The following is a 12,500-nucleotide window of genomic DNA, read 5'->3' on the forward strand; positions in this document are numbered from 1 at the left end:
GATTATATCTTTTGAGTCTGTGGGTGAAATCCTGAAGTGTGACCACTCAAATGAAAGCTACTGAACTGTTCTTTTCTGTAGTGCTGTTCAGTCAGCTGTACAAGAAGGTTCTATAACTCTTGACTCTGTGAATGAAATCCTAAAGTGTGACCATTCAAGTGAAAGCTACTGATCAGTACTTTCCTGTTGTGCTGTTTATCGCACTGTACAAAGTGGTCTGTGGATGAAATCTTCAAGTGTGACCATTTATTTAAATGAAAGCCACTGAGCAGTACTTGTAAAATGTTGTACTGTTTATCGTGTTGTACAAGACGGATCTCTCTAAAGTAAGTTAAGTCTGTGGGCGATCGCGCGAAGAGAGGTCAATCGTGTAAAATCCACTGAGGTGGTCCATCTTGTCGCGCTGTTATCACGCCTCAGTTGAAAAGTGACTTCAGCTTTGCTTTTAAAGTCTGACAATTCAAATGAAAGCTACTTAGCAGCATCTTTCTATGTTGCTGTTTATTGAGCTGTGCAAGAAGGTTCTAACTCCTGAATGTGGCGGATAAAATCCTAAACGGTGTGGGTCGTAACGAGGTATATGGCATCAGGAATCAAAGGCCTGAAAAGGGCCCCGCGGGATCAGGGATTACAGCCCTGGGGCCCGTTTCTCGAAAGTCCCGAAAACTTTTCGGGCCCGAAAAGCCGTTTGTGGAACTGCCAATCACTTGTTTTGGAAAGCCGATCTTTTAACATGTTTTTAAGGTAACAAAAAGAAAAATGACTGTGAAGTTTGACGACTTAAATCCTCTCCATTCTTGACATACAAAGGGAATTGTGTCACCCGAAAATGGCCCGTAAAGTTTCGGGACTTTCGAGAACGGGCCCCTGGGATCTGGAATCACAACGCGCGGGATCGAGAACAGCAGTTTTTTTTATAGAACCAGGGATCAAATATTTGCGGTTCAGGGATCAAAATTCTCGTCTTTTGGGATCAGGGATCAAAATTTTGGGTAAAAATATGGGATCAGTCACGAAAAAATATACCTCGTTACGACCCTGAAATAAAAGCTAATATACTGATCTGCTGTTAAGTTTGCTGTACAAGATGGTTGTGAGTGATGACATATTAAATTGTGACTACTATTCAAATCAAAGCAACTTAGCATTTTTTCTGTAGTGCTGTTTATTGTGCTGTTCATGCAAGAAGGCTCTCGAATTGTTGTGTCAGTCGGGACGAAATCCAATTCCCTTTGTTTTACTAAATAGAATTTCGTCGATCTTTCTAGTGTTTATGTGCAATATTTTGGCGCTGATCACGTTCTTAATTTCGTCGATCATTAACGTTTATACTTACGTCTGAAAGCTGTTTAGAACGAATTTCCTTGACTGCATGATTCTCCTTTTTTGAGGTTTTTGGTTGTTGAACAAAAATGGAAATTTCTTCGCAATGGTAATGATGTCACGCTTCATTTGAGGGGGCATGACATCAATAAAGTCACATGCTGTTAAGGGCATGGCAGACTTCAAACTTATAATTTTTGGATAAAAATAAACATCGTTAAGTCATGCCCCAGCATGGCTTGTGAATATATATTCACTTAACATAAATTTTTGGCGCGCTCAGAAATCGAAGATACACGTAGGACTTATTTCACATCGTTTCAATACGAAACCCGTCCTTTTCCAAACGTGAAGACGAAAGCCTTGGACTTGAAACGAAAAGTTTTATTCGTCCTGTCTATAACAGACAGCAATGTGGCAGACGAGTGGGAATCCATCTGCAATTTTGACCACGATGTTTTCGTGGATTTTCACGGCCGCGTGGCTTTCACATGCTTCGTCGGTTAACGTTTCGATTTCACAAGATTCAGGACAAGAAAACCCAGCTTGTTTTCTCTCAAATGGGTCACTGCCTTGTAAAACTATCAGCTACGCACTTGAAATTTTAGACGACCCTGCATTTGACGAAGAAACTACCTTTGTTTTTTCCATTTTGGATGAGGTATTCTATCTGCAAACTCAAGTAAAAATTTCGCAACCACGGAAAGACAGAAATATCTTTATAACTACTGCGGATAAGTTTACAAGGACCGTTATACGCGCAAGATCAGAGTCGGCTGGTATCGTTATGGGCAATGAACAAGCAGAACTCTTTATTTCGACATACAATCTTCATGTTTCAAATATTGAATTTCAGGAGTTCAGTACAAATTCGGCTGCTGTGGTTATAATTTGGAGATCTGACAGTGTATCGTTCACAAACTGCGTGTTTAGAAATAACAAACGATCGGGGATAAATGCCTTTGACAGCGGAGTCAAAATAGAGGGATGTCTTTTCTTGAACAATTCCGCCAATTCAAAACACTGGCCTGTCATTCCAGGCCTCTCTTCTGTGGCCGGTGGAGCCGGTTTTGTTTTTTTGGTCCTAAACAGTTTGGATGTCGTGGTGAGAAATACAACTTTTTCAGGAAACTCGGCTGGTTTTAACGATTCCGAAAATTTTATCGCTCCGCGTTCGCATTCGGTGGTCCCTCGAATGAATTTATTGGGAGGGGGTTTGCTAGTGGCCTTTCTTGACAAAGCAAAATGGAATACAGCTTTAGTAGAGGACTCAGTTTTCGAAAAAAATAAAGCTACTTTCGGTGGAGGCTTGTATCACTGCTCTTGTCACTTTTCCGAAGGAAATTTGATGAAAGTGAAAAGATCTATTTTTGATGCTAATCTTGCTGCTCAGGGCGGGGGAGGTCTCGGAACGTCTGTATGGGATTTCGGCACAGCGGATACACTTATTGAAGATTGCGTTATCCGAGACAACTGGTCAAGGAGAGGCGGTGGGATGGACGTGTTTATTATGAATTATTACTCCTTGATTGATCGGCAGTCGGGGATAAAATTTGTCAACTTAACTTTGGATGGAAATAAAGGACGCTCCAGCGCTGCAGTTCGTCTAGACTCAGCTTTACCTTTCAGCTTCCCCGTTTATGTGAAACCCGAGTTTATTGACTGCACCATAAAGAACCACGGTGCGAACTATTTGACTTACACAGCGCCCTTTACAAGTCATCGCGTTGACGTGAAGTTCGCTGGCAGGAATGTCTTCACTACGAATCACGGCGCAGGCGCATTAGAGTACGAAGCGGGAGTGATACACGTGAATGGTACTTTAGAGTTTATCGGAAATTCGGGTTCACAAGGAGGGGCCGTGTTTTTGCGTTCAAGTCAAATAACGCTGTATCCTGGCAGTGAACTTCGTTTTGAAAAGAATGTCGCTAGTGGCGAGGGCGGCGCTATACTAGTGTTGACGCGAGTGATGTACGAGTTCATTCGTGAGTACAATCCAGATTGTGTTGTGGTGTACATTGAGGGGAGAACCCCACCATCACAATGGAAGGTAAGACCGTGTGGATAGGAGAGATGGGGAGGGGGGGGGGGGAGTGGGGGGAATTTACAGTGCTCAGTGGTGAGTTCCTTATGTATCCCTCATTATAGTGTGTCCAGTATGTCTCAACGATACTATATACAAGTTAGGATAGGGAATAATAATGAAGTAGCTGAAATAGCTTTTAAGCTTCTAAACCGCTGACCACTTGGCTCACAGCGTGCGTTTGCTGGACCAAATTGAGCAGAAAGTCCTCCGACTTAGTTGACCAATAAAAACAGAGCAGTTCTCTCAAACGAGCCAATCAGGCCTCGAATTGGATACGTTAACACAGTCTGTTGGAAAGCGCGGGAAACTGCAATGTGTTTTGGTTTTGATTCCGATTTAAGGAGAGAATGGCGCGAGATTTTCATGCGTAATAATTGGAAGCCGATCTGATCAAGTTGGAAAAGGTCTGGTTCGCTGTTGAAATTAAGATAATCTCAGTGAAGACAGCAATACTTCTGCTAATGTTTCTGTACTGTGTTTTGTATTTTGTGTTACCCAGGCAAAGGTATCCTTTATCGGTAACAGCGCCAAAGTCAAAGGCGCCGCCGTCTATATATCGTCACTCAGCGCATGTCTCTGGAATGAGGAGTACCCGTTTTACAGCGTCGAGAAAGCGCTTCGTTGGAACAACACTTTCGTGTATAGCGGAAACTTTCTCCATCCATCAAAGGATTTTAAGCCTCTGTCAGGACCGGATTACGACATAGCGACAGATACTCATCACTTCAAAGACGAGGATAATGACGATAAAAGTATAAAGGTCAGTTTTTTTTATGAAGTAAAGCGGGACTTTTTAGTTCGAGATGAAGCTTCCATCAGGATACGGTCATAGACCTCTTTCATAATGGCGACCAAATAGAATCATTATTCTTTGGTTTTAATGCTAATAAGCTTTTCTTGCCTCGCTACCACGAGCAAAATTAAAAAAAAAAAGTTTGTTCTAAAATGAGGACAGTAAGGTTAATTAACATTTAATTCAAAACAATGTAAAGGTGGCCGTCATTTGTGAAAGTGGTCATTAATTCATGGCCTGGTTAAGGGGGGCTCTTTCATGCTTCTTAGTTACTTTCTCTGTAAGGTGTTAAAAGATGCCGTCTTTCACCCTTTCATTCCCACGATCAAAATGTCCATTCTCCCAACTAGTACCATAGAGTTCTTTGTTGGGTAGTCATGCGAAGTTGGTGTTACATTAAGGTCACACCTCTTAAGGTGATAATAATCTTCATTCTCAATACCCGTCTGACTGACCTTTCATTGAAACTGTGAAGAGAATTTACAAACTGATTACTCCAGGGAGTCCAAAGGTCAAGGGTTTTCTGATTGGTTAAAATTTCACAGAAATCTGTATGCTTTCACAGTTGATTGAAAAATGATCCGCATGTGCATTTAGTGTGGCGCCTTCTAAAGTGCATAGCATGTTTTCCTGTCTAAGGGCAATCTCATGAGAAGCCATTCGATCTTCTTTTTTTTTTGTTTAACCCATTGACTCCTGGGGGTTCCCCATCGACGAGTAAAACCGTCTGGCGTTAGACTCGGAGTAAAATACTCTGGAGTTAGACAGAGTAAAATACTGTCTGGACGGTTTAGGCTGGTTTAGGCGTCAATTGTCCTAATATAAGAAAATGAATCACTTACAAAACACCAGGGGAAAAGTTTTTTACTAATCTTTTGTTTCTCTGTAACTGTTATCGTTATTTTGGATTGCCGGGGACGAGATTTGGTCTAGCAAAAGCACAAGGCAGAGCAACACATTTTATAGTTCTTCTTCGTGTTCCAACGTTGCAAAACAGTCTCAATCTGGTGTCAAGGCCAAACAACCTCCGGTTTGCAACTTCCGCTTTATAAGATGGATTTTCCCCTAAAATCAGACGAGACGAAGCAGACAATTTAATGCACAAAAAGGAAACGCTGGTTGCATTTCACTCAGTAAAACTATTACTAGCACACGTTTTACATAAAATGTAAGTCAAATTAAGCCTTACTGTTGTGTTCAACTTTACACCTGGTTTGGATCCACATTCCCTGAATTATTTCTGGGCGCAAGCAATACAATAAAACGATATATTTTTCATGAAATCAATCGTTCTTTATTAATCCACGATTGTTATGAGTTGTCTTTCGTTGGCAGTGTGGCCCAGTGGTTAGGGCGCTTGCCTTGAGATCCGGAGATCCCGGGTTCAAGACCCGCTCTGACCACTCGCTGAATTTGTTCCCTGGTAGTCCCTGGTTCAACTTCCCAGCTGCACTTGTAAATAGCCAACTGGTTTGCCTCCGGCCGTTTGGGATTCTTAACAGTTGTAGTTGTTGTGTTCTGTTGTTTCGTTGATTGTGTTTCATTGGCCCTGAAAAGCCCCTATGGGGAGCAGTCAATTAAGTATGCATTGCATTGTACTGTATTGTATTATTGTATATTTTAACTTACAGCTATCACCTGGAGAGACAGTTAATCTCGATATCGAAGGCTACGATGAACTCAACCACAGTATCTTCACCATCGCTACTTTTATGGAGAGGGGCGCCTCCGACAGCAGTCACCATCTTCATGTCGACAACGCCATGCGTTTGTTGTCTCCAGTGGACAAGGTCGCGCGCGTTCCGTTCTCGTATCGCGTGGTAAATAAGACCCTTTACAATAAATTAACGAAGCAAACTGTTCACCGGTTTCAGCTGGAGGATGTTTTTTCTACGTTAAAGAACAGATATTTATTCAATGTTACTGCGATTCCATGCAGACCAGGATTCAAGTTTGAGGAAACCAAATGTGTGTGTGACAAGCAGATCGAGGGAGTCTTGTGGTATGACAGATGAACATTGCTCTTGTTTGTGTGTAAAATCAGAGTTGTAGCTAGGGGTGGGAGATCCTGGGTGGCCTGTGACCCCCGCCCTTTCCCTCCTCCCTTTGGGAGACATTTCAAGGCCAACAACACTTAAGTGTTATATTTTTTCTGACGAACGCACAAATATGAAGAATCCGCGATGCAGAAATCTGTTTCAGTGCTAAAATCTCCATTTGCCGGACCTAACTTATGCATTGAACCATGTTCTTGTTTGTAACTAAATTTAAGATCGTTGTGATGATACCAAAAAACAAACAGTATTAGATTCTTTTTGTTAATCAGAGTTTGCTTCTCTCCAAAGAAGAGATGCTCGATCCAGTGTTTCTTGACTCAAATGACAGCGAAGAATCAAAGGTATAGCCTCTGAAGTATTGTTGTATTGCTTCTCTCACAGGTGCAGTGACGATGGGCGGACTGTTTATCTGCAAGAAGGGTACTGGGGCGGAGCAGTGGATGGTCGCCTAGTAACGTATTTTTGCCCTTCGCACTACTGCCGATGCGTGCGCAATGGAAACTTACCCGGATGTATGTTTAACCCGGATCGAATCGATGAACAATGCGCGCACAATCGCACGGGAGTGCTGTGTGGCAGATGCGACAAAGGACTGAGTGTCGGCTTGAGGTGAATCAGTATAGTAAGAAGTCCATAAAATAGAATGATACCGCAGCAATCACTTTAACTGTGGATTGGGCCATTTCCGAGTTGCTGTTTGTCTCGGTTTCGAAGTGAGTCTTGGTGCTCAACTATTGAAAGGGAAATGAGTGTGATTTGCATAAGAATACGCCGGTCGTTTCCATGGTTGTGCACCAGGGCCCGGTTGTTCAAAAGCCGATTAACGCTAATCCCAGATTAAAAATTAACCAAGGAAACTATTTCTCTACTCCCAAATGTTGTTGGAAGCTGATATTCGGCAAAACTTTACATTAGAAGAAGTCATCTTGGAAAACAAAAATAAGCAAAAGAAACTTTCACCAAAAAGTTGAAAATATGAAAGAAAAGTTTACGCTAATCCTGAATTAAGTTAATCGCCTTTCGAACAACCGGGCACAGGACTCGCTTTGAAACCGAGGCATGCAGCAACTCGAAAATGGGCCAAACCCCTCAATTCTTTTATGCATAGGCGATAATCACTCCAGCTGCAAGTATTTGTCCTCGAAATTCCGGTTTCATTGCGCCGTAGAAGTCGTCTGAAAACTAGCGGACATTTATCAAACATTTGTCCTGTGTTGGAATAACGAAAAGGCGTTCCAGATAAGGTGGAATTCGGACGAGGAAAATTTATAAAATTATGTCTCGAGGAGGAAACCGTAACATGGGGGACGAGATTAATTTTGAGAAATTAACATCATTTGATGCCCTTTGCGAAACTGGCGAACAATATAAGGGCAAAGAAATTAAGTGAAAGAGGCCAGTGTCCCCGATATTTAGCACAGAAACTAATAAACTTGGTTATTAAAGGGAACCTCCACAGTCAAATCTGTCTAAAATTTTTTCAAGGAAAGCCTTTTTACCTGACTTAAATAAGTTTTAGAATCGCTTGCTTTTGTTTTCAAATTTTGCGGTTGCCGCCATCTTGAATAATTGTGACGTGTTACGGTTGCCCTATTGTTATTAGACAAAAGCTCTTTGTGTTAGAACAATAGGGCAACCGTAACACGTCACAATTATTCAAGATGGCGGCGCCTGCGAAATTTGAAAGCGAAAACAAGCGATTTTAAAATTCAGTTTTCCTGATATAAACACTTTTCAAAAACGAATTTCGTACAAATTTGTTTCGAAACATTGTTTCCTTCGGTTTAAAGCTCTTCTGTAGCAAGAGTGGAGTTTCCCTGAAAGGCCCAGTAATACAGGCAACATTTTCCGTGCAACTTGTCGCGCAACAATATTGCGTTGCAAGTTGAGATGTTTGTTGCGCGTGTTACCACCTTCTTGCGCAACAAATTTTCGTGTTGCAAATAGTAAAAGCGACGTCTACTTTTTGCAACATAAAAATTTGTTGCGCAAGAAAGTGGTAATACCCGCAACAAACCATCTCAACTTGCAACGCGACATTGTTGCGCGAAAAATGTTGCCCGTATTACTGGACCTTTATTCTTGTCACCAGTCTGTTTGACACCGTATTGAACTTGTGCGGAGAAACTTTATATCATTCACTGTTAAGATTGTAAGGATTAAGTTTTTTGCCAAAGATTTTCCTTTGTTTGCGCGGTTTTTCAATTTTTTTTTTCAAATCCTATTTTTTCAGATGGGAAGATTGCCTGGACTGTGAGGGCGGGGGAATCTGGGTAATAGCCGTTGTGGTCCTCATTGTGGTTGTCCTGTGCATCATCGTCATTATCCTCAATCCCAGCATCTCCAGCGAGCTTCGAGGGCCCCTGTTTTTCTTCCAAGTCCTCCCCTTTATCTTCGAACCGAACAACGTGGTTGGTGAATCCGTGATATTCGTGGCAGACCTGTTCAATTTTGGTGGACCGTTCTCATATTTCATTCACAGCTGCATAATAGAAGGCATGACAAATCTGTACGCAGTTGCAATGGGTTATCTCATACCTTTCGTCATCCTCACAGTATTTCTGGTGTCATACATTTTGAGCGCAAATTGTTACGTTGTCAAATTTAAATTCCGCAAGAACTCCAGCCTACAATCATTTTGGTTGATGACCTTGTTTACGTACAACTACCTCGCTGTAACAACGTTTATGTTGTTGCACTGTCCTCGAGTTGGTGGAAATTTCGTTTTCTTCTACGATGGTAACGTTCCATGCTTTCAAGACCGCCATTTAGGAATAACTGTTTTAGCCGTTTTTGTGCTTCTGGTTTTAGTTCTTCCCTTTCCAATTTCTGTCTTGCTTTTAACCCGAGGATACTGGAGAGTAGATCCTCAGTACGTAAGCACACTTACAAATGGTCTGCGCCCGAGCTGCTCATGGTGGTGGTCAGTGGATTTATTGAGAAGAGTGTTGCTAATGGCAACGTATGCCTTCCTCCCTAACTGGCACACAAAACAGGTGAGATGAAAAACGAGTGCAATTCTTTTTTCAAAACTGACACAACTATATACTCAAAACATCTATGGATCGTAAGACAGTGACTTCTTTCCCTTGAGTTTTCAGAGCTACGTATTTTTTAAAGTTAGGGAGCTTAAGTTCGAGCAAGACCCCATGACTAGGAGCGAACAACAGCCATATATTCCCGTCACAGCGTTTTCACAGACCGGTTTATTTTTCGCGCCAATGAGACTCCCGAAGGAGCCCGAAACTTACTCGACGTCATGGCGTCACCGAACCGGAACTACCTTTGTTTGTTTAGTTTTGTTTTGTTTTTTTTGCGGAAAATGTTGTCTAAAAATAGATCGGTCTGGTTTGGAGTTGTTGGGTCCTTGTCATGGGGTCCTTGTACGAGACGTTTTTGAGGGACAAAGGGCAACCGGAAGTGAGCTGTTTTCCTTTTGAACTTGTCTTGACACTACCACATTTATATTGCTAAGGATTTTTTCGCTTTCAGAGATGCCGGTTACTTTAAAAAATACATGGGAGAAACTACTGTCCTGGCATGCGGAAGGTTTTCTTCTGGTTTTTGTCGGCAGGTCAAAAATGTCCCGTGCTTAACGCTCTGTAATATGGGTGAATTTAGGCTCTCTATCGAAGAATAGAGAGGATTTCAAGGTGAAGAAGAAGGAAGGAGATAAAAACCATTATGGATACGATTTCCTTATATAATAATGAATTACAGGATCGAGTTGTTCAAAGCAAGTTGTGGCATTAAAGTTATTTAACAACATGACAAGAAAAGTGATTTGCCAGGACACGGGAACGCCGTGTCAAGGCGCTCAAGCCTGAATATTTTAGGATTTAATTTCCTTACATTACTGCTCAAGTAACGTGTAAAACTGCGATAAACTACGTATCAATTAGGAACGCTTTCCATTTCGGCAAACTTTTGGGAAATTTCTCTTGGGAGCACCGGTCCGTTTTGGTCCTGTCCCACAGGAATACTTGGAGATACCGTTGAGCGTGGGTCCACTTTGAACAGGTCCGTTCTGTTACACGTATGTAATCATCGTATTAACATTATCATATTAACAAAAGGCGGGAAACTAATACGATCGCGATGGGCTTGGGTCGAGTTTGTGCAACAGGCAAAGACCTTTGCATTCGGTCTTGGTTAATACGGGGAACTGACCGTGATCATTTTTGCGCAAAAGAAGTTGTGAAATATCTAGTCATTCATCTCATTCTTAGTAAATCATTAATAATTATTGCGTTATGTTTACTTTCAGGTCGTCATGATAGTGATGTGCTCGATGATACTCGCAGTACACAGTGTCTTCCAACCTTACATAAAGAAGAGAGTCAATGTGGTGGAAACTCTTTACTTGTACATACTCTGTATCATGGCTATAATGCAAGTATTGCAGCAGATTAACATAGCAAATGTGGTTTGCTTGATGTTCTTAATAACCACTACAGTCCACGCCTTTGCGTTGACTGTATACAAGGCAGTGATGTTCTTTCAGAAGAGATGCAAGCGGACTTGTCCGACGAGATACACATCGAGGAAGGACTATGGATCGATGAATGAGACAGACGTTGAAGAATCTTTGGACGTTGAGCGAAAAGAGCGGAAGAATATATTCGACATAATTTTTAGCAAATCTGACGATATTGATGATTCTTTTGATAGTTATTTAGAGGGCGATCGTTAAGAATTTAACACGCTCTCAGGGAGGGGAAAGATTTAAGTTGTGATGCAGGAGGGAACAAACTGCGGATAAACGAACGAAACCAGCGTGACAAAGTAAGTACAGTCTATGATATCGAGGGGAATTTTAGCTGCACTATATCTCCCGCATTCGTTGCGGCAAACTTGCGATAGAAAACATAGCCCCGATGCAGACAATTCTTGCATTTTTCCGTCGCCGCGATCGTTTCGAGGAACAAAGCCGTGCATTTCATTTCTCGCAACTTTGTAATCGACTGTCAAATGTTGCGTTGTGTTACATTTCTCCTGCAACTTGTGTGGCAAGAAGTTGGGGCCTCAGTCAATGAAAACGCGTCTTTGGACATATGCGATCATCGAGAGGGCATGCCAAATAATGCTTTGTACTTTTGGCAGATGAAGTAAAATAAAAACGTTTTTTTAAAGAAACTAAAAAGAATAATAGCTAAACAAAATTCTGCTCAGAAGCAGGATTTTGCAAGGTTTGCTATGCGGAGGAAACATTGTGTCTTTTTACCTTAATATTAGGTATGGGGGAAGTTTGAAAAGGAAGGCTCGCCCACAAAATACGCCATCTCGTATTGATTTGCTTCGTATTACGGCACTCTGCTCGGGCGCAAAATGATGCTACTCGGGCCACAAAGAAACGATATGACTATATGACCTCCAAAGTTATGTGATTGTGTTATTATCATCATCATTAATTATTAGATCGTCATCATCTTCGCTTGAGCTAATGTAAATGTTACGTAAAATGAATCCCACTTAAGGTATGCTCGTATGGACAAGGTTCATCAAGAGGAGGATGATAGGGAATGGTACTTTAGGGCAGGAACTAAAGGCCAACAACCACGAACAGTAGAGACCAAGTTGTATCATGGCGTTTCAAACTATTTTTAGATTTACGTTCCTGCGATGTCGTTTTGAACTTACGGCCCGAGAAAATGAGCCTGTGAAGATATTTATTGAATGAAATAAATGTATATCTTTGAAGTGCAGGCTACAGACGAAAGGGAGAAGCGATCCTCTCACTTATCTGGACAACTTAACCAATACAACTTATTCCAAAAATGGCCGCCATTTTAGTATTCCTTTGTTTCCATGCAAATTGGTCCTTATGGCCTCGCTTTCAAAGGTAAAATTCAAAATAATATTTAACCTTGAAAGCGAGGCCATAAGGGCGAATTTGCGTGGAAACAAAAGAATACTAAAGTGGCGGCCATTTTGGAATAAGGTGTATAGAGATTTTGCACGGCAGCCATGTTGCATGGCAGGAACAATAGATTCTTTTTCCTATGGGAACAAATGTTCTTTCTAATGCAAAACATTTTCAGTGCTCCTGCCATGCAACATTGCTGCCGTGCAAAACCTCTATTGTCTTTTTATAGACACCTGAGAAATTCAAGTGGCTCCAACGGGATTGGAACCCATGACCAATGCGCGATGCCGGTGCAATGTTCTACCAATTAATTGAGCTGTGAAGACACACAGCTGGGAGCTCCCAACTGTGTGTCTTCACAGCTAATATACAGTC

General features: G+C 41.7%; 1 protein-coding gene and 1 long non-coding RNA gene across 2 annotated transcripts in view; one reads left to right on the forward strand and one right to left on the reverse strand.

Annotated features, from left to right (window-relative positions):
* Positions 1-1,423, reverse strand: part of LOC137973602 (uncharacterized) — a 4,068-nt gene extending 2,645 nt beyond the window's left edge. The window contains exons 1-2 of the long non-coding RNA XR_011117284.1: positions 1,337-1,423; positions 1-125 (exon numbers count right to left, since the gene is read on the reverse strand). The exon at positions 1-125 is cut by the window's left edge and continues 153 nt beyond it. This is a non-coding gene — a long non-coding RNA (uncharacterized lncRNA). The remainder of the gene's footprint in view (positions 126-1,336) is intronic.
* Positions 1,424-1,532: 109 nt separating this feature from the next.
* On the forward strand, positions 1,533-11,951 carry LOC137973098 (uncharacterized). The gene is made up of 6 exons (XM_068819831.1): positions 1,533-3,373; positions 3,909-4,169; positions 5,834-6,204; positions 6,641-6,868; positions 8,493-9,255; positions 10,527-11,951. Exons 1-6 carry the CDS (start codon positions 1,736-1,738, stop codon positions 10,950-10,952), a joined length of 3,687 nt encoding a protein of 1,228 aa, XP_068675932.1. The 5' UTR covers positions 1,533-1,735; the 3' UTR covers positions 10,953-11,951.
* The last annotated feature ends 549 nt before the right edge of the window (positions 11,952-12,500 follow it).

This window comes from Montipora foliosa, chromosome 10 (genome assembly GCF_036669935.1).
Source record: "Montipora foliosa isolate CH-2021 chromosome 10, ASM3666993v2, whole genome shotgun sequence".
NCBI lineage: Eukaryota > Metazoa > Cnidaria > Anthozoa > Scleractinia > Acroporidae > Montipora > Montipora foliosa.

Bases quoted from the DNA above. Each gene is read 5' to 3' on its own strand.
- LOC137973098 (XM_068819831.1), top strand. From the start codon at position 1,736: ATGTGGCAGACGAGTGGGAATCCATCTGCAATTTTGACCACGATGTTT. The intron at 4,170-5,833 runs GTCAGTTTTTTT...TTTAACTTACAG, and splicing joins ATGACGATAAAAGTATAAAG to CTATCACCTGGAGAGACAGT. The intron at 6,869-8,492 runs GTGAATCAGTAT...CTATTTTTTCAG, and splicing joins GGACTGAGTGTCGGCTTGAG to ATGGGAAGATTGCCTGGACT.